Source organism: Microcebus murinus, chromosome 18 (assembly GCF_040939455.1).
Source record: "Microcebus murinus isolate Inina chromosome 18, M.murinus_Inina_mat1.0, whole genome shotgun sequence".
Classification (NCBI taxonomy): Eukaryota; Metazoa; Chordata; class Mammalia; order Primates; family Cheirogaleidae; genus Microcebus; species Microcebus murinus.
In genome coordinates this window covers 30,699,680-30,725,985 of record NC_134121.1, presented here as the reverse complement: position 1 = coordinate 30,725,985, position 26,306 = coordinate 30,699,680, and the positions used below count along the sequence as shown (strand labels likewise).

Sequence of the window (26,306 nt, the reverse complement as noted above, 5' to 3'; positions counted from 1 at the left end):
TAAAGTATTTACCATTTTAAAACCAGAAAAGAATTAGAGTCAAATTTCAGATCAAGACTTCTAAGAAACAATATATATAAATATAGCATCAACATGCCAAAAGAAGAAAATTATGGGAATAAACTAGCTAGCCAAATGCATGTTTCAGCATGGGAAGAGGTGGCATAATGAAATAAAAAGCTCTGATTTCACAGTCTGGAAATTGAATCATTTCCTATCTTTATCCCTAATTTAACATTATGATCTTGAGCACTTAACCTCCCTGGGCTACAGTTTTGTGGTCTGTAGATTGGGTATAACGATACCTGCTCTACCTGTACCCCAGCATTATTGAAAAGCTCAAATAAAATGTTTGTGAAAAGATTTTATAAAACTAGCACAAGCTGTGCTAGTGTTATTTTGCTTTTGGCAGTAATGAATGCTTAGTTATTGCTGCATAACTGTTTTTTCCATCTTCTGGCCAGTGATCAGCAGAGGTGTCTTCATTGGCCATCTTGATAAACATGATTTTCTACCCTGCTATTAATCAGAGATTAAGTCTGGCAAATTGTAGAAGGAGAGAGGAAGAGATAGACGTGGTACACTAGTATTTCCAAAACAATGAGTGGGTTCATGGTTGATTTATGATATTTTGTTCATCCCTAGAAAATCCAGAGAGAATCCTAAAAATAAAGTGACAATGTTTTAAGAGTTTAGCTTTTAAGGATGTAATATTCTATCATAATTTTATTTGGATGTTTTCCAGTGAACAGCCTGCTTTGATGTTTTTAATCATTCATCTTGCTCGTTAAATGAATCAATGCCTTCAGATTGTGAAATATTTTATATAATAAACTCTATAAAGAACCATTTCCCTTCTTTTTCTTCCTTTCATTAATGTTTTAAAATCCCTTTTTTTACAGGACTTTGCCTCCCGGGCTAAACTGGCAGTTCAAAACCTAGTACAAAAGGTTGGATTTTTTGGAATTTTGGCCTGTGCTTCAGTAAGTGAATTGTATTAAAAGTGAGAAATTTCACTAAATGGTAGGGTTATATTTTGATCCAATTTGTTCTAAAGATATACTGCTAAATGAATAAAAATACCTAATAAAATACTTTTATTAGGTATGTAATTTTGTGAATCAGACACTTTACTCATTAAATAAATTGTTTTCTGTTGGATAGGTTCAGATCTTGTTTATTGACTTTTAAGTATTCTATCATGCAGTGCTGACTTCAGACCTAAATGGCTTGTTTCAGTAAGAATAAAAGAGATAAAAATCCATTCTCACAATGAAGAATATATAATGAAGTACATTTAACCAAATAACAATGACTTCATTCTCCACATTTTATTTATTTATTTATTTATTTAGCAGACAGGGTTTCGCTCTGTCACCTGGGCTAGAGTACAGGGGCGTCATCAGAGCTCACTGAAACCTCAGACTCCCAGGCTCAAGCAGTTCTCCCACCTCAGCCTCCCAAGTAGCTGGGACTATGGGTGCATGCCATCAAGCCTAGCTAATCTTTGCATTTTTTTTGTAGAGATTAAGTCTTGCTCTTGTTCAGACTTGTCTCAAACTCCTGGCCTAATGCAGTCCACTCACCTCAGCCTCCCAAAGTGCTAGGATTACAGGCATGAACCACCACGCCTGGCCAGATTTATAGATTGGAAGTCTTTTTCAAAGTTTCAAGTATTAGTAGTTACAAGAGGGAATTCATGTAAAACTTGTCTAAAGTAACATTAATTCCTGGCTAGGTAATGGGAACATCTGTGGCAAAGATAAAGACATCTTTGCCTACCATAAACTAAGAAGCCATGTAATGTCTTGGCCAGGCACAGTGGCTCACACCTGTCATCCCAGCAGCTTGAGAAACTGAGGCAGGAGGATCTCTTGAGGCCAGGAGTTTGAGATCAGCCTCGCCAACATAGCAAGACCCTGTCTCTACAAAAGATTAAAAAATTAGCTGCATGTGGTAGCACATGCCTGTAGTCACAGCTACTCGGGAGGCTGAGGCAGGAGGATTGCTTAAACCCAAAAGTTTGAGGCTGCAGTGAGCTATGAATTGCATCACTGTACTCCAACCTGGGTGACAGAAGACCGTTTGTCTTTTTTTAATAAAAAGAAGAGAGGAAAGTCTTAATTTTCAGATTTTTGAAATTGACATTCTTTGGTGAGTTAGTGTTGATCCCGGTTGTTTTCTGACATAATAGAAACAGTTATATTTGAGTTGGAGCACTTTGATCTAAGTTTTTTTTGGTAGCCTATACACAATTCTTGGTAATTCAGTGGTAGATTTAGCCAAAATACCTAGGCACCTGGTTGATTATGAAATAAACTGTGATTATGAATAAAATTCACAAAATTATTGTCTGCTGACATATAGCTACTTTATCTATTATATACTAGAACATAAATATGTCTTTGAGCTCTCTGCTACCTTAACAAAGCAAATGGCCAAAAATTAGAGCACCAAAGTGATATGATATAAGCATTATAGAGACTCTAAAATATACATATGCCTAAATTACTATCTGTTGGTCCTGGCAATACAAGAATTGCCATTATTTTCATAATCTGACTTCTTTTTAATACAGAATCTCTTGGGGTTTTTTTGAGACAAAGCCTCACTCTGTTGCCCTGGGCTAGAGTGCTGTGGTGTCAGCCTAGCTCACAGCAACCTCAAACTCCTGTGCAATCCTGTGCCTCAGCCTCCTGAGTAACTGGGACTACAGGCATGCACCACCATGCCTGGCTAATTTTTTCTATATATTTTTAGTTGGCCAATTAATTCCTTTCTATTTTTAGTAGAGACGGTCTTGCTCTTGCTCAGGCTGGTTTCAAACTCCTGACCTTGAGCGGTCTGCCTGCCTCAACTTCCCAGAGTGCTAGGATTACAGGCATGAGCCACTGTGCCCGGCCAATGCAGAACCTGTTTATCACAGTATTGACTGTAGCTACTTGAGCAAGTTAACAGGTATACTGTAGTGTGATATAGTGGAGTGAGAATGGGCTTCAAAGTCAGGCTGACATGGATTCAGAAACCAGTTATATCTCTCATTAGCTATGTAACCTCAGTCAAGTTACTCTCTTTGAACCCCAGTTTTCCAGTTTTTAAAATGAAGCAATAAGATACTCACTGCCAAGGCTGTTAGGAGAATTTAAGATATATATGAACAAACCAACAGTGCCTAGAACATAAATGCTCAAGAATTTTTTATTGTGATTCCTCAGCCTTGCATCACCCACTGCATTCTAGGTATGAAGAAGTAACAGGTTCTTCTTTACCCTCTCCTCAAAGATCCTGAAGTTTAGTGAGAGAGACAATTGAGATACAGTGATAAATGAAAAATACTGTGGAAGTCCAGAAGAATGGGATTAAACTAAGGTGCCTAATGGATAATAATGTCCTCAGCTTAGGGGCTAAAAGAACAAGTTTAGGAGCCACACTGCCTGGATAAAATGCTGTTCTGCTGCCATTTACCTTGCACAAATTGCTTAACCTATCTTACTCTCGTCTGTAAAATGAGTATAACGATATCATATAAAGTGTGTTAATGATATAAAGCCCTTAGAAAAGTGCCTAACAAGTCAAAGCATACAATAAAAATTGCTCTCATTATTCTTGGGGAAAATATAAGTACTTTTGATTTATTGAAGAAAAAAATATTCTTTGGCAGTCATATACGCTTGTGTCCTAACTGCTAAAAATCTTTCTGTATCTGCTGTTCTTTTTTATATTTGATTAGGTATAGTCAATATTTATGATAAATTGAAAGTTCAATTTTGCCCTCTAGGAATTTTTTCTAGGAAATTTTTAATACTTATATTTCTACATACTTGAGTTAAGGTAAAAAGGAGTTTAATAGTTATTTTGTTGTTAACACTTAAGATAAATAAAACTCCTAGTTCAGGGAGTATCTCAAAACAACAGACTAGTTCTTTCTAATCTTTCTTTCAGTATATTTAGTTATCACTTTAAAAAAATAAATAACATGCATATCTAATAAAAAGTTTATTGATTATGCTCTTCTGAGAGTATGCAATATAGAATGAAGTGTCCAACATTTTAACAAGTTCTAATATTCAGCTACTGTGATTTACATATCTCATATACTTTAAATTAATTTTCATTTTAAAATGACTTATAATCTTATAATAAAGAAAAAAATTGGCCGAGTGCAGTGGCTCATGCCTGTAGTCCTAGCACTCTGGGAGGCCAAGGTGGGCGGATTGCTCGAGGTCAGGAGTTCGAAACCAGCCTGAGCAAGAGTGAGACCCCGTCTCTACTATAAATAGAAACAAATTAATTGGCCAACTAATATATACATATATTTATATATATATATACTAATATATATAATATATATATAAAATTAGCCGGGCATGGTGGCGCATGCCTGTAGTCCCAGCTACTCAGGAGGCTGAGGCAGGAGGATTGCTTGAGTCCAGGAGTTTGAGGTTGCTGTGAGTTAGGCTGATGCCATGGCACTCACTCTAGCCTGGGCAACAAAGCGAGACTCTGTCTCAAAAAAAAAAAAAAGAAAAGAAAAAAATTATATTTTACAAAGTTGTGAGAGTCACATGGAAAACACAAGAAATGGCAGATGTAATGCTGTGCAAATAATATTACCTGATTGTAAGAAATGAAATTGTATAAAGCATTTGAATTTGAATGAGAAAAACAAAAATGAGTTATTGAATCCAAGTGTTACTAACAAAAGAATACTTGAATTCTAACTTAGTAATGGCATTATTTTTTAAAGACCATATGTGACAAATATATTTTAAACAACTAGGCTTTTCTTTCAAAGTTCAAATATGAAATTATATGAATTAATTGGCTTACAAATGGTTCAGCCAACAGCCACAAGGGCAGAGTACTTCTGTGGGTGAAGAATGGATGAAATACTAAAAAATAGCTTGTGGTATCTTTGCGTTTTTATATGAAATTGTCTTTTAGCATTCTTAAAATGTGGGAATATTTGGAAAAGATATTTGTTGTGAATCATATCTTTGTCTGAAACTGAGTAAGTATTCAAAACATATGAATCTGTGTGCTGTCATATTTCCATACTTGATTTTCTTTCTAAAATATGATACATGGCTCCACAGCCTTAGGCCCCTCGTAAAATAAAATACAAAAATAACAGCATATCTGCCTATGAATATATTTGTAAATTTACTAGAATATTTGCTAAAGGGTACGGTACCTCACGCCTGTAATCTTGGCACTCTGGGAGGCCGAGGCTGGAGGATCGCTCAAGGTCAGGAGTTCAAGACCAGCCTGAGCAAGAGTGAGACCCCATTTCTACTAAAAATAGAAAGAAATTAGCTGGACAACTAAAAATATATAGAAAAAATCAGCTGGGCATGGTGGTGCATGCCTGTAGTCCCAGCTACTTGGGAGGCTGAGGCAGAAGGATTGCTTGAGCCCAGGAGTTTGAGGTTGCTGTGAGCGAGGCTGATGCCACGGCACTCTAGCCTGGGCAACAGAGTGAGACTCTGTCTCAAAAAAATAAAAGAAATATTTGCTAAAGATGTGAGCACTTTCTAGATAATGTTTATATTTCAGGCTGAAGATTTTAGAACTCTAATAACTACTGAAATAATCTTAAGGCTCTTTCTTCACTCATACCTCAACTTAGAAAATAGCCACCAAATAGCCAAGAATCTACTGAATGGGATTAAATCCCTGCAGATTCATTGGCTTTACCCATCCAGTTCACATGTGATGCTGTAAGTAATATAAGCAAAATGATAGTTTGGTTTGCTGTGAGCAGATCAAACACCTAAGGTAAATATAAGACCCAGCTCATAGACACATTAGAATACTTGCCTAACCTCCTTTTGAGTAGTCTAGTACTGATCTGGGAACCCATACCTTGCTTTGCAGTGTAAGCAAGGCTTAAAAGAGAGCACTACATATCAATGGATGATAAAATTAAATTGTTTTTGGATTATATATGGATGTCCTTTTTTTCTCTTTATAGATTCCAAATCCTCTATTTGATCTGGCTGGAATAACATGTGGACATTTTCTGGTACCTTTTTGGACCTTCTTTGGTGCCACCCTGATTGGAAAAGCAATAATTAAAATGCATATCCAGGTAATTATACTCCCTGATTGACTGCCTAATGTTGGTGACCCCTTCACAAAGCAGTGAAACATGTGCTCATTCCTATTATTTGTTAAGTTGTTACGTTATTGTTAAGTTATAGTTTCTGCTTCTTTTGGTTGCAGCAAAAGAAAAGTAGCTAGTTTACTTAGGTAATAAAGTATGGAATGTCATTTGGAGGTTAATGAACTCCTTATTTTCTTTCCTCCCTTCCTCCCTCCCTCCTTCCCTCCCTCCCTTCCTTCCTTCCCTTTCTCTTTCTTCTTATTTTATCTTTTGCCCTGTGAAACCATATATCCATGACTTTTACCAAACAAAAATAGTGTTCCTGTGTAAAAAAAATGCACATCTTTTTTACATACATAGTAAAAAAAAAAGTTTCTTTACAGACCACAGCTGAGAGAATGTTGCCTTTCACTAATTCTTATTTTCTTTCACATACTCTATATAGCACTTCCTCTCATGGCACCAGTGTCCTTTACCGAAAACCAGCCAGATGTTAGTGTGGGGGAGAATGGGGAAGAGAAGAGTCTCTGAAGAGGCGAGAAGATGTGGGTTATGGTTAGAGAAGTGAGAATCTGCTAGTCCTCAAAGCCACTCTTAAAATCTTTAGGATAGAGTGTTCGTGGGTATGAGCACACGCATGTGTGTATGAATAGAGGGGAGAAAAGAGGCTAAGAACTTAAATGAGAGGGAAAGGGATATGTGCTTCTGGAACTGTGATATGAGTTGTTTCCTTCTGAGGGAAAGTCTCACTAGAATAAAATAAAAACTTGGAAAGAATTTGTTTTTAATCAGTGTAGTTTGCAATAAAGAGAAGTATTCTAAAAAAAAAGAGAGAGAGAGAGAAGTATTCACCAAAAGAAAGGTAAGAACCATGAAGTAGTATGTCTGCCCTCATATGATTCCAAAACTGTGTCTATCCCCAAAGTTTCTTCTTCTTTTTTTTTTTTGAGACAGAGTCTCACTCTGTCGCCTAGGCTAGAGTGCCGTGGCATCAGCCTAGCTCACAGCAACCTCAAACTCCTGGGCTCAAGCAATCCTGCCTCAGCCTCCTGAGTAGCTGGGCCTACAGGCATGCACCACCATGCCCAGCTGATTTTTTCTATATATATTTTTAATTGGCCAATTAATTTATTTTATTTTATTTTTTTTTTAGGCAGGGTCTCACTTTGTTGCCCAGGCTAGAGTGAGTGCTGTGACATCAGCCTAGCTCACAGCAACCTCAAACTCCTGGGCTCAAGCGATCCTACTGCTTCAGTCTCCCAAGTAGCTGGGACTATAGGCATGTGCCACCATGCCTGGCTAATTTTTTCTATATATATTAGTTGACCAACAAATTTCTTTTTATTTATAGTAGAGACAGGGTCTCGCTCTTGATCAGGCTGGTTTCAAACTCCTGAGCTTGAGCGATCCTCCCACCTTGGCCTCCCAGAGTGCTAGGATTATAGGCATGAGCCACCAGTGCCTGACCTCCAAAGTTTCTTCTTAACACCTTCTACCTCTAGTTCTTAGAAGGGAAGACAGAAATAGAAAAACTTCAGCTGCTTCTACCTGCCCACTTTGTAATCTTAAATGTTGGCATTTGGAATGAGTTTGAGTCTGTCCTCTACTCTCCTCCCATAATAACTGCTCAGAATTTTAAGGATATGTTTCTCTTCCTTAAAGGAATATATTTCCTCCCACTTACATTAAGTAGTTTGTTCAGCAAACATAGGCTTTTAAGTATTAAAATGCTAGTTAATTTGGTTAAGACTTAAAATATCATAACAGGATTTTTTTCAAATACTAAAATATTATGGTGAATAATAAGCTATTTTACAATGATCTGAAGATAATTTTTTCTATAATATTTTTAGTTCTTTCTGGGGGAAGAAGAGAGCTATCGTTTAGGTTTTTGGAGTCCTTAATAGCTAAGGAACAATAACAGATTATTTTAATTCCTTTTTTTTCTTAATTAAAAAAAATATTTTTTAGAGATACTGTCTTATGCTCTCAGCCAGGCTGTAGTGCAGGGGCATAATCATAAATCATTGTAACTGGCCAGGCTGGCCAGAACTGGTGGCTCATGCCTGTAATCCTAGCACTCTGGGAGGCTGAGGTGGGAGGATCGCTCAAGCTCAGGAGTTCGAAACCAGCCTGAGCAAGAGCAAGACCCTGTATCTACTAAAATTAGAAAGAAATTAATTGGCCAACTAAAAATATATAGAAAAAATTAGCTGGGCATGGTGGCGCATGCCTATAGTCCCAGCTACTCTGGAGGCAGAGGCAGAAGGATCACTTGAGCCCAGGAGTTTGAGGTTGCTGTGAGCTAGGCTGATGCCAGGGCACTCTAGCCCGGGCAACAGAGTGAGACTCTGTCTCAAAAAATAAATAAATAAAACATAAAAATAAATAAATAAATCATTGTAACCTCCAACACCTGGCCTCAAACAATCCTCCTGTCTTGGCCTGCTTAAAAGGTAGGATTACAGGAGTGAGCTATTGTGCCCAACCCCTACTTTAATTCCTTTTGTAATAGCAATTTCTCTTATAATCTGTAAACTTTTTGTATCCTGCTTTATACCTCTTGAATGTGGTAACTTTTAATAAATTATAGTAAAATTTGTTGTTCTATAAGTCCCCTATCTATAGTAATAGGGTATGCAACTTACTGGATATTTCATTTCAGAAAGATTAAAAACTAGTATAATTTTAAACACTCTCAGATTTTTTTCAAGTTATAATAATGCTTAATTTTTTATATAATACTTTATACTTCAAAGCGCTTAGTGTATGTTATATGGTTTAATTCTTATAATCCTGGGATAGAGGAATTACTGTACCCATTTTGTAATTGTTAGGCATAGGAAGGTTAATAGATAATAGTTGCCTAACAGTAACAGCTGGAATTTGAACCTGAGCCTTAAGACTTTTGGTGTTGGCTGGGCGGGCGTGGTGTCTCACACCTGTAATCCTAGCACTCTGGAAGGCAGAGGCAGGAGAATTGCTTGAGGTCAGGAGTTTGAGACCAGCCTGAGCAAGAGCAAGACCCCCATCTCTACTAAAAAAAATAGAAAGAAATTAACTGGACAACTAAAAATATATATATATAAAATTAGCCGGGCATGGCGGCGTATGCCTATAGTCCCAGCTACTCAGGAGGCTGAGGCAGAAGGATCGCTTCAGCCCAGGAGTTTGAGGTTGCTGTGAGCTAGGCTGACGCCACGGCACTCTAGCTCAGGCAACAGAGTGAGACTCTGTTTCCAAAAAAAAAAAAAAGACTTTTGGTGTTCTTTTCATTCCTTTACATTACCTTCCTAACTATAGATTATTTATATGATTAAGGAAACTAAATGTTTAATTTCTATTAATCAGGACCTATGCCAGGTATTGCATTGGTTATTTTATTGTCAGGACAATCTTGTGAGGTAGTTATTATCCACATTTCATAGATGAGGGAACTGTGTTAGAGAAGGAAGGCCCTAAAATTCAAACCAAATTCTGTAAACAAAGCTCATTCCCTGTACTTCTGTAGAAGCAAAAAAAAAAAAAAAAAAAAAAAGGAAGCTAAAATCCATTTTCTGACAGGAAAGAATCTGAGTTTCTTCTCTAAACTAAGATCACGCGCTGTGTTTGCTATGTTCCATTGTATCACAGTGACATACTTCGTAAAGGCATGTTACTTGATGTACATCCAGACGTAGCTTAGAGTAACAAACATTTCTCATTCCTTGGGTAAATAACACTAGTAGTATTATAAACATTTTAACCATTTCTGAAATAATAGGAGGGAAGCCCCCTCACACAGACTTTTCTGTGCTCTAATTGTAAACTTGTCTCCTCTTCTGCTTTTCTTTCTTCCCTTTTTCCTCAGCTTAAAGTGAGACAACCTGCTTTGATAAATGTTATTTTTATTGGTGTCTTGCTGTTAACCTTCACTTAAAAAATTCAAATCAGTTCACCTATAATGTTAGATCAGGAGTTCCCCTTCCACTAGACAAGGTCAAGACCTCTGCATGTAGACGAGATATTGCCTTTCTCCCAAATAATAAAGAAAGTTAACACACTAATTTATATTACTTCATGTATCATATAACTTACTTAGCATGAGTGTTATTTATTGCCTCTCTACATTCCCACCCGCCAGCACATACACATATGTAAACTATCAGCTCCAGGAGGGCAGAAATTTTTGTCTGTTTCACTGAGGTATTCTAATGCCTAGAATAGCATCTGGCACATAACACACACTCAATAAATATTTAATAACTGAATGTAAGATTCTTCTTTCCAATGAAAGACCCTTTTTTTTACAGATGGCTTCTTCTTTGTTCATTCTGGCACCATTAGTTACCCTCCCCATATCTCTTTTTTTTTCTTCCTCCTCTGCCCTATCCCTTGTTTCTTCTGTACACACAGTTGAAGCAGGGGCTCTTTGGTGGTCTGTGACTTTTGTTTGTTTGATAGAATCCCCACTCTGATCTCTAGCCTGAAAGACTCTGAGACATGTTCTAAAATGTCTGACACATTTTATGCCTTGTCTAGAACAGTGCATTTTCAAGCTGTTACATATAAAAAGAAAATCTTGTTTTGTTTTTGAGCAATGAAATTGTGCAATTATCTGGGCATTGGTTTATTTTCAATGTTAGGAAATGATGGTAGGAAAAGCTCATGGTGGTGAAATCACTGAGAGGCAAAAGAGCTAAAACCACAGAGCTAAAACCATTAGCTCTGTTGATTAATAAAAGATTTATAGCTCTAAATAACTAGCTTTTGGTATAGGCCCCCATATATTCATGTTTTTTTCCCTACATTATCTGTAATCTATCTACCTTGTTGGCTTCATAGTATTCATGCACCAATTGTGTAACATTTTCATAATAATCTTCTACCTGAAATAGTAGGCTTTAGTCTAACTCTACCTACTTTCCTGAGATTCCTAATGGTTGAATAAAAAGACTATTATTAATTATTTTATTTTCTTCCCCTCCCCTTTGGTTACATTGACAGTAATTACAAAGTAATTATTTAGCAAACAATAACAGAACGCTCAAGAGTTTGTTATTAGGAATTTAGAGAGAGGATCCACAGTTATTCATATTTACAGCTAAACTTAAATATCACCTTCTTAAATCTGTAATCATACAATTAAAGGTGACCTTTCCTTTCTCTGAACTTCTGTAACACATTGTTTTTACCACTAATGGCATTTATAGTTTTATATTTTAATATATATATTTTTGTACTACTATCCTTCTACTATTTGTAGAAAAATTAATAAACTTCATCAGGGCTTTGAAAAAGTGTCCTTCTCAGATTTTTGTTCCCTGAAAACTTTTAACAATGTCTTAAATCATCCATAGTAAGTACTTTATGTTAAAATTTGTTGAATCGAGATGAAAACATTTGCTACCTGTTAGCCACTAAAGACATCTTTGTGAGTGATGTAAAATGGCAACATTTTTATTTAATGGGGAGGAGTACCTCATTAATACCAAACTGAAAATGTCCCAGTCCTGATAAGGATCCCTTAACCCTAAGCCTGAAAGGTGAAGCTCACTTAGGACCTGGGAATGGAACTTTCATGGTACTTCTATAAAAACTTTTCAGGAAAGATATATAGTCTTTTTGTTATCTTCTGGATTAAATTTACCCCTGTCATGGGGTAATCAGCTTTAATTTCAGTGGTGGGGGCTATCTGGAAACCCATGCAGTTATATACATGATTCTGAGATACATAGGATTTGTAAATGTCCACTATTTCTTCCCATTCTTGGATTTGGTGACTCATATTTTCCCTCAGATATGATCATGTGTCCTAGCAAGATAAGAGCTGTGCTTAAGAATAAACATCTTTGAAATACAGTGAGCCAGGCAAGATGGCTCATGCCTGTAATCCTATCACTTTCGGAGGCTGAGATGGGAGGATCACTTGAGGCTAGGAGTTTGAAACCAGCCTTAGCAAAATAGTGAGACCCTGTCCCAACAAAAAAATTTTAAAATTGGCCAGCCATTCATAGCACACTCTTATAGTTCCAGCTACTGGGGAGGCTGAGCCAGGAAGATCGCTGGAGCCCAGGAATTTGAAGCTACAGGGAACTATGATCATTCCTCTGCACTCTAGCCTGTGAAACAGAGCAAGAAAATAAATAAATAAGGAACATATGAATTACATAGTATCTTTTTTTTTTTTTTGAGACAGAGTCTCTTTGTTGCCCAGGCTAGAGTGAGTGCTATGGCATCAGCCTAGCTCACAGCAACCTCAAATTCCTGGGCTCAAGGCCGGGCACGGTGGCTCACGCCTGTAATCCTAGCTCTCTGGGAGGCCGAGGCGGGCGGATAGCTCGAGGTCAGGAGTTCGAAACCAGCCTGAGCAAGAGTGAGACCCCGTCTCTACTATAAATAGAAAGAAATTAATTGGCCAACTAATATATATACAAAAAATTAGCCGGGCATGGTGGCGCATGCCTGTAGTCCCAGCTACTTGGGAGGCTGAGGCAGGAGGATTGCTTGAGCCAGGAGTTTGAGGTTGCTGTGAGCTAGGCTGACGCCATGGCACTCACTCTAGCCTGGGCAACAAAGTGAGACTCTGTCTCAAAAAAAAAAATTCCTGGGCTCAAGCAATCCTGCTGCCTCAGCCTCCCAAGTAGCTGGGACTACAGGCATGTGCCACCATGCCTGGCTAATTTTTTTCTATATATGTATTTTAGTTGACCAATTAATTTGTTTCTATTTATAGTAGAGACAAGGTCTCGCTCTTGCTCAGGCTGGTTTTGAACTCCTGACCTTGAGCAATCTGCCCACCTCGGCCTCCCAGAATGCTAGGATTACAGGCGTGAGCCACCACGCCCAGCAGTATCTTTTATTTTTAAAGAAATTTAAAAATTGCAATTAGGGGCACAGTCTCACCTTTTTAGATTATTATCAAAAATGTAAATGTAAATTTATATTGGTTTTTCTGATGACTATTTTAACCAGTGTTTTCTTTACAGAAAATTTTTGTTATAATAACATTCAGCAAGCACATAGTGGAGCAGATGGTGGCTTTCATTGGGTGAGTAATTCTTTAAGGACTTATATTAATATTAACATCATGAATGAGAATTGAATTTTTGAGATTGCTTTTTTATCTTTTGAGAAGCAAAAATCTTTTACCCTGTTATTATTTACATTGACTTTCTTGTCCTGTAGCAGGGAAGGATCAAGTTCACGTTATCCTTTTTAAACTGTAAGCCATACATATATCAAGTCATATAATTCTTGATTTAAATGAAGCCTTGGATTTGAATCTACAGTTCCCTCTGTAGATTAGAGGGAAGAATAAGAAATGCTTTTATATAAAAGGCGTGTGTGTATCATTACAGTTAAATGGTGCTTTAGTAAGATGCTGTCACTTTTGGCCAAAATTGGATGCCAGATACACAGTTGCATTTAATTTAAATATAAATCTTACATAAAATTTTAGTATTTCATTAAGGCATGATGAGATGATATAATATTAACAAAATATGTCAGGCCTCTATTACTTCATTAGAGAAAAATTAGGCCATTTTAAAAGGGCTAAACTGTCCAACCCTTTTATTTTGGGGTTTAGTTTTAAGAAGTGAATAAAACCAGTTTTAACATTATTTAAATGACAATGTCACAAAATTGTTGAGTTCACTTGGATAAAACAGAAAAAAAAACATTTTGTTTGGCTAATCAAATTAACTTTCAGCTGGAATATGAATACCATCAGGTATTAACATGAGATAAAACCAAAAATTGTTTTTGTTTTCCTTGGTTTTTTTGTATTATTCATGTATGATTTTTTTATTCATTATTTACAGGGGAAAGGTATTTTCATTTTTAATAGTACAACTGTCCCATGATGGAAAAAGATCTAGTTAAAGTGCACTTTTATTTAGTTTTAACACAAATCTTTATCTTAAAAGACAGAAAATAAAACATTTATGAAAATTTTTGTTGTTTAAAATAAATTGTCACAAAGGAGACTCTGTCTCAAAAAAGAAAAAAAAAACTCCTGGGCTCAAGCGATCCTCCTGCCTCAGCCTCCCAAGTAGCTGGGACTACAGACATGCGCCATCATGCCCTGCTAATTTTTTCTATATATTTTTAGTTGGCCAATTAATTTCTTTCTTTTTCTTTTCTTTTTTTTTTTTGAGACAGAGTCTCGCTTTGTTGCCCAGGCTAGAGTGAATGCCATGGCATCAACCTAGCTCACAGCAACCTCAAACTCCTGGGCTCAAGCAATCCTGCTGCCTCAGCCTCCCGAGCAGCTGGGACTAGAGGCATGCGCCACTAAGCCTGGCTAATTTTTTCTATATATATTAGTTAGCCAGTTAATTTCTTTCTATTTATAGTAAAGACGGGGTCTCACTCTTGTTAAGGCTGGTTTCAAACTCCTGACCTCGAGCAATCCACCCGCATCGGCCTCCCAGAGTGCTAGGATTACAGGCGTGAACCACCATGCCTGGCCAATTTTTTTCTATTTTTAGTAGGGATGGGGTCTCACTCTTGCTCAGGCTGGGTTTGAACTCCTGACCTTGAGTGAGCCTCCCACCTTGACCTCCCGGAGTGCAAGGATTATAGGTGTGAGCCACCAAGTCTGGCCTTAGAAATAATTCTTGAGGAAACTATTTTTTAAACATAGTAGGTACTTTATATATATTATAATATTTATTATTAGTTTACTTCTAATTATAGCCCTGCATGATAGGTATCTTCCTCCTACTGGTAAGAAAATTAGCCGGGAAAGGTTATAAATATTATAAATTGCTTATATAATTTTTATTTTATTTTGTTTTTTAGTTACAACTGATGGAATAAGATATAATTTTTATTTTATTAATAGTTTCATTAACTTCATAAAGAGGGTATCATATAGTATATAATCTTTTGGGACTTTTCAGTGAATATATTGCTACTATTGTGTATTATTGAAGATTATTCATTTTGACTCCTATATATTATTACATTGGGTGCTTGATTATTCATCTAGTTTCCCAATAATGAGCATTTCGATTATTTCAATTTTTCTGCTGTTTTGAACATTGTTTCCACAAACATTTATTAGTGAAAGATAGTTGGAGGCATAGGAAAGAGCCTAAGAGAATGATAAAAAGGACAACTCAGAAGCAGGAAATAGTGAATAAAAAGAGACATTGGATATAAGCAAGATACTTCAACTCTTGGTTTTGTGTACACAGATGTACCTGTTGCATGCCAGGCTAGGCTATTTGCTTCCCTCACACAGGAGCATTGGAAAGATGCAAGAATTATTGTTTACAGTTATATCTCTGGTGGTCAGGTTTAATATTAATATTTACAGAGGTTTGAATGCTATGCTGATGCCTGCCCCAAAAGGGCTTCTATTCTCAATGTAACTATGGAGTGATCTAGCTAACTATGATACCCTAAATATGCCTTTGGCCTATGGTATTCTTAGTACACTGTGTCATTGTATGACAGTCCTAAGTTCCAAGAGAAAATATAGGCCCTACCCCCAAATTTTAAATTTAAAGTTCCCATCTCCCAATTAGAAATTATAGTTAATAGATTTATTTCTTGGACAGTTCCAGAAAGTAGCTGCCAGTGTCATTAGGTTTGGAGAAGGTATCTTTATTGCTCAATCAAAAGGTTGGTCTAGTTATATATGTAAATCTGAAAAGATACAATGAATTAGTCATATATTCTGAGAGAGGTTAAAATATAGATAATAGCCTTTTGGTTCATGGTTTGTTTAGCACACATTTCTCTAAAAAGTTTCTCTAAAAAGATTAGGCATGTAATGGAATTTTTTACTCTTTGGTATCCTAGGTTGAAATAAGTCAAGGGATAGAATCAAAGAACAGAGAACTTTTAAGCTCAAAAGGCAGTACATTTATTATCTTTTTTTTTTTAATTACTATTTAAAACTAATTTTTATTTAATTTTAGACTTTCTCCAATGAGAAAGACCTGTACATATTTCTCAAAGAGCATAACCAAATCTAATTTTAAAAAGCATGATTAAAATGACAAAATCCGGTATTCTCACCAAATAGAGGATGAGAATTCCCAGAAAATAACATTAAGCATATGACTCGCAACAAACCATATGCAGAACATTGGCTCATTGTCAGGTTGCCAGGGTCTTATTGGAAGACAAAGTCCCCAGTTTTACCACATAAGAAAAGTTTCCATAACTCAGTCATTGAACTTGAGGACTGGGGGATGGGGTTGGCTAGAACAGGGACTTTTTTACCAGATACAGAATGTTCCATGCTCTTCTTCGTTGTCTCCTATTTCTGAGTTAACTTAATGTTTGACCTCAGAGTCAGGCTCGCCTGTGGCAAGAGAGATCATTTTAACCAGTGAGTAATTAAATACTTGAATCCGAATGTTGTTTCTTCTTTCTCACTCTATGGCAAGTGGTCAGAATGAGCTGTGTGTGCCTGGACTTTTTCTTCCACAGAAAGAAAATCTATCCTTTTCATTTTAAAATATAAAATGGTCCATATACTTAATTCTCTTTGACTTTGAGCATTGTAAAATAATCAAAAAAAGGTGTGGAAGTGTGGAACATAAACACATGTATTATCTGAAAAAAGGGTAGAGTTTAAACTTTCACATAGGTTTTAAGACCCCAGCTGCTGAGACATAGTTGTACACTCTGATTTTAAGATTAACCTAAGTTTTCTAAGTTTAGGAAAACTTTCTTTTCATGTTTATGGTCGTTTATATATCCTTCTCTTTTGACACTTGGCCCTTTAATATTTTTGTTATAAATATTTATTGACTCAATGAATACATTCATTCATTAAATAGGAGAGACCACTGTGTATTTTAGGCCTAGGGTAAGACTCTATCTAGTAAAAAGCTAGAGATAGAAAATTCAAATGAAAAAAGGAAGGATGTGGGAAGAAAATTAACATTTAGTAAGCACCCACTGTACCAGATGCTTTACATAAATTTTTATTTAATATCCATAACAAGGTTGGGTGTGGTATCCCAGGCTCACTGATCTGGCATAGGCAAGAGGATCCCCTTGAGGTCGGGGGTTTGAGACCAGCCTGAGCAAGAGCGAGACCCAGTCTCTACCAAAAATACAAAAAATTAGCCTGGCAAGGTGGCGTAGGCCTGTCATCCCAGCTACTCAGGAGTATTGCTTGAGCCCAGGAATCTGAGATTGCTGTGAGTTAGGCTGATGCCATAGCACTCTAGCCTGACAACAGAGCAAGACTCTGTCTCAAAACATAATAATAATAATACCCATAACAAAACTTGTGAGGTTCTATCACTGTGTAGATGGAAAAACCAAGGCATAGAGAAGTTAAATTCATATAAATGGTTAAGAGATGAATGGAGATAGGATCAAGAAACAGGGTAGATTCCTTATCCTCTTCAACCAGTTCTTCCTTGAAAACTTGAGTAAAGATTCCAAGATGTCTTGAGGTAGAGAAAGGGGGGCATCAAGGGAGCACTGTAGAAGGCAGTGAGGTAATTTGCTGGAATTTGGACCAGAGTTCCAGTTTCAAACAGCTGCTGTGTGAATTGATAGGGAGTCAGCATGAATTCTTTCTGTCCACTCTCCTTGTCCATGTGTGCATCCACCTGTGCACAGCTGTAACTAGTTACTAACTACTCTTGTAACTTTTAGTGAGAAATCTACTGGTTTCTATACTGTACATTTAAGTGCATTTTTTCCCTCTGCCACCATGCTTCTGGATTGAGTTCCTTGAGGGCAGAGATCATGACTTTTTTTTCTGTTACCTACTTGTATTTAGTGATTTTCTGCCTTTTCTTTGGAATAATTAGATTATGCTTAGGTAAGATTGAATTCCAGCTGACGCCATGGCACTCACTCTAGCCTGGACAACAAAGCGAGACTCTGTCTCAAAAAAAAAAAAAAAAAAAAAAGATTGAATTCCATTCCATACTGTCACTTTTTTTCTTAATCCTCTCACCGTGGTACCCACTTTCAGTGATCTCCAGGGCAATAAGCTTCAGTGCCATTGCACCTTAAATTTTAAATTCTGTGAACTATTCTTTATTCTTGACCTTTGGGTCTTCAGCTCCCTATTGCCGATTTTTCATTGTTAGATCTCAGTGAGTATTCAAGCCAGCTTAGATCTGTCACTATGAAAAGCTGCCACAGGCTGGGCGAGCGTGGTGACATTCCCAGCTACGCAGGAGGCTGAGGCCTAGCCCTTGAAATGAGGAGTTCAAGGTTGTAGTGCACTATGGTTGCGCCATTGCATTCCAGCTTGGGCAACTTTGCCACCAGTCTGTCATTTTCTATAAATGAAATCAGTTGATTTTTAACAGGGTTTTGTTTTGGCAACTAATGAGTTTTACTTGGTTGTTAGAGACCACTCCTTTAACCTTTAGCTCTGGCCTCACTCATTAACATAAATGCCTGCTTGGCTGCTGCTTCTCAAGTCTTCATTCTGAAGCTAGGCTGGTTTTGTTTTCTAGAGCTTCTCCTTAATGATAGCGTATTTCAAAGACTAGCTGCTAATTATAAGGTCTTACCTCCTTTCTAATTCTTATAGAAAACAATTCCAAATGTTCAAAAGCAAGTGCAATTTCAAATTCTTTTGTGACAAAAACATGCTGTTAGGCAGTAGCGACAATACATCTGATAAAATACACCTGGATAAAGCCATGGTCCTCTCCACAGCCAGGAAGAAACGGATGGTGTCATGTGTTTATAATACCACTCAGCACACAATGTACTTACTTGAGTACAAAAGAGGTTTTAATTATTTGAAAGGGGCACAGATGTGAATGAAATCCAAGATGTTTTAATCCCACATTCTGAGGTTGGATCACAACGAGTTTTAGAAGGTGCCAGAGACTATATCAATCCAAATTTGTATATGTGAGAAAGCCCTAGTTTTTCTATTATAAAGTATAATTTTCTTTTCTTTTTTGAGACCGAGCTTCACTCTGTTGCCCTATGTGAATGCCATGGCATCAGCCTAGCTCACAGCAACCTCAAACTTCTGGGCTCAAGCAATCCTTCTGCCTCAGCCTCCCAAGTAGCTGGGACTACAGGCACACGTGCCACCATGCCCGGCTAATTTTTCTATTTTTAGTAGAGACCAGGTCTTGTTCTTGCTCAGGCTGGTCTCCAACTCCTGAGCTCAAGAAATCCTGCTGCCTCAGCCTCCCAAAGTGCTAGGATTTACAGGCGTGACCCACCGCACAGCTAGAGTATAATTGAATTTATTTTATGTTGGCATGCTCTTCCAAGATAACTGGGATGTGAAGGAACTTTATTTGTTTCTCTTTTCTTTCTGTCTTTCTTTTGTTTTGTTTTTTTAAAAAGTCCTTGAACTTGGAGAAAGGAACTTGATTTCTTGATTTGGGTGAGCTACCACAGTTCATATCCAAAGCAAGTAGAATACATCAGTTAACAGTTTTTTCTTATAATATCAGTTTCAACGATTCATACTCGATTCATTGAAATGGTAAAGATAATAACATTTTAATTCCAGCCACACAGGATTACTAGATCCTATTTTTACCAGGTTACGTATGTTGATTTTCAGTTAGCACTAGTTTATTATTCCTGGCTTAATTAGGTAACAATTGGTATCTTTTTTTTTCTTTCTTTCCTTTTTTCCTCTCTAATCTCTGAGGACTGGAAAGCTATAAATATTAATGAGAGACAGCATGATGGCCTTTGACTTCTTCAGAAAGATTGCATGATAAACTCACCCATACCCATCCTACCCCTTTTCTGAGCAGTGTGCTTTAGGAGGAAAGACAGTTTCATGTGGAGGGTAATCTTTCATTGTTTAATCAGGCCAGGAGTCTGAGGTCCATTCTGAGTCACTATGAATAGAGCTCTAGTATTGGTTAGTCCCCAGGGAAACTGGTGGTTAAATACTGTGAGAATCTTTATCTGACAGGAAATGACAACTCATTAAAATACTAGCCGTTAAGCCTGTTTAGATCACTGCCTAGGGGGTGGGGAGGAAAATTTAACTCTATGATGTTTGACTAAAATGTGCACATTTCTGAAAATAGAGAATTACTTAAAAGACTGCTACCAAGAAAGGGAATTGCTAGTCCATCCTGCTGCTGAATTTATACCACACCCTCATTGCCTCCTTTATATAGATGACAGATCAGCAACTAAGGGCAGTAGGGTGGGGAGGGGCTTTTATTTCATTCCTGAAAATATACCCTTCCTGTACTTTCAATGTAAAATTAAATCTCTTCTGCAGAAGAGTCTCTTGGCTTTAGTTAGAAGAGGACTATTTTCTATTTAGAGCTCTACTACTATGCTTCTGGGTGCTAAATCTCAGTTGATAGAAGAATTCTCTGGGGTCAGAGAATAAATTTGATTTATTGATTTACGCACAGTCATCCTCATTCAATCAAGAAAATTCTAAAGGCCTTGATATTCATTTGGAATGTAATTAAAATTTTAACTGGTGGGCACAGGTTTTCAGTCTGTTGAGGTTTGTCTATCTAGATTCTTAAAGGCTCTCTTTATAGTTGCCCATTACAAGAATGAGAGAAAAGGAAACATCTAATGTACATTTTTGTAGAAATGGCTTTTTTTTTCTTGTGATATAGTACCTAACAGTCTTATATTGCATTGATCTGCTAACTAAGCCTTAAGATGTTTGTTACCTTTTGGGAACAAGGTATATTTGTAACTCTTGTAGTTCAGCCTCATGATCGAAACCAGTGGCCTCCACCATCAGAGTGGGACTAAAGTAACAGAAGTTCTATTTATATTTATTTTTATCTATTTTCCTTTTTGTATATTTTTATAATGTATATAATATTATTGTGGTAACATATATAAAAATTTATATGGCTATCCATACATTGAGGATGTAACTTAGGTCTGATGAGCACTCCCTCAATCTATGTCAGAAAATCACATGTCATAGAGAGTACAAAGATAGTCTAAGGAAAGAGTGGGAGTTCCACAATACAAAAGAGGCTTACAGTGGGCCCCTCTATAATTTGTTCACTTTTAGCTTATTGTAACTTATTGTGTTTTTTCTGCACTACATTAATCAGATTTATAGGTGAGAATTTCTAGTTTAACCATCGCAAAACAGACAAGTGGCTTGAAAAGGTTCTTTTAAAGAAACACTAGAATGATTGGAGATGATACAGTCATATGTTCTTAACGATGGAAATACATTCTGAGAAATGTGTTTTTAGGTGATTTCATCCTTGGAACATCATGGAGTGTATTTACACAAACTTAAATGGTATACTACACACTTAGGCTATTTGGTATAGCCTAATGCTCCTAGCTTACAAACCTATACAACATGTTACCGTACTGAATATTGTAGGCAGTTGTGACACAATGGTATTTGTGGATCTAAACCATAGAAAAGGTACAGTAAAAATATGGTATAAAGGATAAAAGATGATATACCTGACTAGAGCACTTAAATCATGAATGGAGCTTACAAGACTGGAAGTTGCTTATGATGAGTCAGTGAGTGGTGAGTGAATATAAAGCCCTAGGACATTACTGCATACTGGTAGACTTTATAAGCATGGTAGTCTTAGGCTACACTAAATTTATTTTAAAAATTGTTCTTTCTTCAATAATAAATTGACCTGGCCGGGCACGGTGGCTCACGCCTGTAATCTTAGCACTCTGGAAGGCTGAGGCGGGCGGATTGCTCAAGGTCAGGAGTTCAAAACCAGCCTGAGCAAGAGCGAGACCCCGTCTCTACTATAAATAGAAAGAAATTAATTGGCCAACTAATATATATAGAAAATATTAGCCGGGCATGGTGGTGCATACCTGTAGTCCCAGCTACTTGGGCAGCTGAGGCAGTAGGATCGCTTGAGCCCAGGAGTTTGAGGTTGCTGTGAACTAGGCTGACGCCACGGCACTCACTCTAGCCTGGGCAACAAAGTGAGACTCTGTCTCAAAAAATAAAAAAAAAAAAAATAATAATAATAATAAATTGACCTTAGCTTACTATAACTTTTTTACTTCCTAAACTTTTTTTTTAACTTTTTGATTCGTTTGTAGTAACACAAGCACATTATACAGCTGTGTTTTATTTATGTCCTTATTCTATAAGCTTTTTTGTAATTTTTTTTAATTTTTTAACCTTTTTTGTTAAAAACAACATAAGGGTCATGTGCAGTGGCTCATGCCTGTAATCTTGGCATTCTGGGAAGCTGAGGTAGGAGGATCATTTGAGCTCAGGAGTTTGAGACCAGCCTGAGCAAGAGTAAGACCCTGTCTCTACTAAAAAAGTAGAAAAATTAGCTGGGTATTATGGCACATGCCTGTAATCCCAGCTATTGGAGAGGCTGAGGCAGGAGGCTCTCTTGAGCCCACGAATTTGAGGCTGCAGTGACCTAGGATGATGCACCTCACTCTACCCAGCTTGACAGAGTGAGACTCTCTCTCAAAAATAAAAGAAATCGAACATCCCTCCTTTAAAAAAAAAAAGAAGAAGGAAAAATGACACAAAAAGGCACAGTGGCATGCACCTAAAATCCCAGCTACTCAATCAATCCAGGAATTCTTCACCTTCATTATAGTCTTATGGGGCTGCCTTTACGTATGTGCTCTACCACTGACTGAAATGTTATGTGGTGTATTGCTATACTAATCTTGCATTCACAAGGAATAGCAAAAAAAAATAATTGCAGCACCGACATTTCACTGGTTCCTAATATAAGCTTTTCAGTAGCTACATTAGGAGGTAAAAAGAATGACAAGCTAATCAGATTCTCAAAAGTCAGCCAAAAAGTTTAGAAATTGGGCCGGGCGCTGTGGCTCACGCCTATAATCCTAGCTCTTGGGAGGCCGAGGCGGGCGGATTGCTCAAGGTCAGGAGTTCAAAACCAGCCTGAGCAAGAGCGAGACCCCGTCTCTACTATAAATAGAAAGAAATTAATTGGCCAACTGATATATATATAAAAAATTAGCCGGGCATGGTGGCGCATGCCTGTAGTCCCAGCTACCCGGGAGGCTGAGGCAGAAGGATCACTGGAGCCCAGGAGTTTGAGGTTGCTGTGAGCTAGGCTGACGCCATGGCACTCACTCTAGCCTGGACAACAAAGCGAGACTCTGTCTCAAAAAAAAAAAAAAAAAAGTTTAGAAATTATCAAATCTTGATAAAGGCCAAGCCAGGCACAGTGGTTTTTACCTGTAATCCCAGCTACTTGGGAGACTGAGGTGGGAGAATTGCTTGAGGCCAGGAGTTCAAGACCAGCCTGGGAGATATAGTGAGACCCCCCCATCTAAAAAAAGATAATAAAGGATAAGTATATAGTGTGCCTTGAAATATTACCTAATGATGACACAAAATCTATAATAATTCTTAACACATTTAAATTTTTTATTTTATCTGTATTTTATCCTTTGAAATTTATATTTGTATATTTTACTATGTGCATAAGTAACATAAATATGATATATAATACATACACACACACACATATCTCAAAAATCTTTTTAGACCATTGTCTAGCCTGCTTTGTCCTTAAAAGCTACTTTTGGTGCTTTCAAAAAGAGGGTCATCAGTAGTCTACTTCAAAAGATTTCTGTTATGCTTTCTGAATTATAGCAGCAGTAGGATTGAACCTTTTTTTCCTTTCTTTTAATAGTACCCCTGACCTGAATCTTCTCCTAAAAACATTTTTTTCATTTATAAGCTTTCAAGGATATGACTGATTATATCTTGAGACTCCTTAGACTTTATGAATCATCAGAGGAATGTTAAATAACCCAGCCTCAAAGTACTGCACAAATGATGAAATAAAGGTACAAACCATGTGCTCATACTTTTTCCTAAGAAAGAAGTCTTAGGCCAAGCGTGGTGGCTTATGCCTGTAATCCCAGCACTCTGGGAGGCTGAGGCGGGTGGATTGCTCAAGGTCAGGAGTTCAGAACCAGCCTGAGCAAGAGCGAGACCCCATCTCTACTATAAATAGAAAGAAATTAATTGGCCAACTAAACATACATATATATATAAATTAGCCGGGCATGGTGGTACATGCCTGTAGTCCCAGCTACTCAGGAGGCTGAGGCAGGAGGATCACTTGAGCCCAGGAGTTTGAGGTTGCTGTGAGCTAAGCTGATGCCATGGCACTCTAGCCGGGACAACAAAAGTGAGACTATCTCAAAAAAAAAAAAGTCTTATAGCCTCCTTACTAAGAACTGATATCAAACAGTATGTTTTTCAGGAAAGTGGATATAACTTATATGCTCACATTCATGCTAAGATCCCAAAAAAAGTGGTTAAAAAAGGAGCAGAGCCTGTATTAAATTAAAAATTTACTTTATTAATACCCATACAATATTCTCAGGCATTTCAACTGGTTAATATTTAAGTACACCCTCTGTAACTAGGGTTAAACATCAAGACAAACCAAGATGTTTTTTAAGTTCATTTCTTTCTGTATTATGAAGCACAGTGCCTCAGTTTCATGAAGACATATAATACAAAATACACACCTGGAAAAGTTGAAACAATCATCAACAGTTTAAGGAAAATTTCAGATCTTCTAATAGCAAGTCCCAGTTTGATAACTATCTTCATTAGGGAGAAGAAATTCAAAGTAAATCAGGTGGTGTGTTTTTCATATCTGGTGAATGAACTTGTTTGAGACTTACACAATTTGAAAAGAGTCCCTTGAAAAACAGGAATAATAATGACCCATGAATTCTAGGCGTGCTTGGAATGGGTGTGTGCTCCATATTAACCAACAAATGAAAATTTAAGCATTGTGAAAAGCAGGAGTAATCACCCCACCCACTCCCTATACAACCTCTGCCAATTGTGATGCTTCCTCTGAAAGATTTTCTGACATTCGTGGATACAGAGAATAGTGCAGACCTTTATGATGACATTATAAGGAGAGTTTAAAATACAGATATCTTGTCATATAAGTAATTTCCAAAAGCAGAGTAACATATGTACTGAAAAGTGCAGAAAAATAATAGATTTTTTTGCAAAATGGTCAGGGCTCTTGATAGAATTTTACATAAACATTATTTTGAATTGGGCTTTTTAAAACAGTATTTAAGTTTGCAGAGAAGTTTATCTTGAGTCTAGTTATATAAACATAGAAAAATATCATTCCCATGAAACCAATTTTGAGCCCTGAGTACATTTGGAGTTTTGTGGGTTTTTTCTTTAATTTTTAAAAATATTTTGTTTGCATTTCTGAGGGGTATTTTCCCCCTTTTTAAAAATCAAAAGTGCAACAAAAGTGCAAGAATTGTTATTAAAATAATTTGTTGGATTTTTTTTTTTTTTTTGGTGGTATGATCAATGCAGCCTCCAACTCCTGGGTTCGTGTGATCCTCCTGCCTCGGCCTCCCAAGTATCTGGGACTATAGGCATGCACCAACTACATCCAGCTAATGTGTAAAAAATTTTTTGTAGATACAGGGTCTTCTCTATGTTAACCAGGGTGGTTGTGGACCATGCAGGACCTGGGTTTTATTTGTTTGTTTTAGAGATGGGGCCGGGCACTGTGGATCACACCTGTAATCCTAGCACTCTGGAAGGCTGAGGCGGGAGGATTGCTTGAGGTCAGGAGTTCGAAACCAGCCTGAGAAAGAGCAAGACCTTGTCTCTGCTAAAAAATAGAAAGAAATTAATTGGCCAACTAAAAATATATAGACTAGAAAAATTAGCCCAAGAGTTTGAGGTTACTGTGAGCTAGGCTGACACCATGACACTCTAGCCTGGGCAAAGAGTGAGACTCTGTCTCAAAAAAAAAAAAAAAAAAAGAGCCGGGCTCGGTGGCTCACGCCTGTAATCCTAGCACTCTGGGAAGCTGAGGTTGGCAGATTGCTCAAAGCCAAGAGTTTGAAACCAGCCTGAACCAGAGCTAGACCCCGTCTCTACTATAAATAGAAAGAAATTAATTGGCCAACTAATATATATAGAAAAAAAAATTAGCCGGGCATGGTGGCACATGCCTATAGTCCCAGCTACTTGAGAGGCCGAGGCAGTAGGATCGCTTGAGCCCAGGAGTTTGAGGTTGCTGTGAGCTACGCTGATGCCACGGCACTCACTCTAGCCTGGACAACAAAGTGAGACTCTGTTCTCAAAAAAAAAAAAAAAAGAATAGAAATGGGGTCTTACTGTGTTGCCCAGGCTGCAGTGCTGTGGCTATTTACAGGTGTGATAATAGCGAACTACAGCCTCCAATTTCTGGGCTCAAGTGATCCTCCTGCCTCAGCCTCCCAAGTAGCTGGGACTACAGGCACAAAC

The 26,306-nt window shown here is 37.3% G+C and overlaps 1 protein-coding gene across 2 annotated transcripts in view; it reads left to right on the top strand.

The window, feature by feature from the left end:
* Positions 1 to 26,306, top strand: part of VMP1 (vacuole membrane protein 1) — a 116,547-nt gene that overhangs the window by 83,094 nt on the left and 7,147 nt on the right. For both annotated transcript variants that reach the window (XM_012770917.3, XM_012770984.3), the window contains exons 8-10: positions 903 to 983; positions 5,975 to 6,091; positions 13,075 to 13,136. In XM_012770917.3, coding sequence (XP_012626371.1) covers positions 903 to 983; positions 5,975 to 6,091; positions 13,075 to 13,136 — 260 coding nt within the window. The remainder of the gene's footprint in view (positions 1 to 902; positions 984 to 5,974; positions 6,092 to 13,074; positions 13,137 to 26,306) is intronic.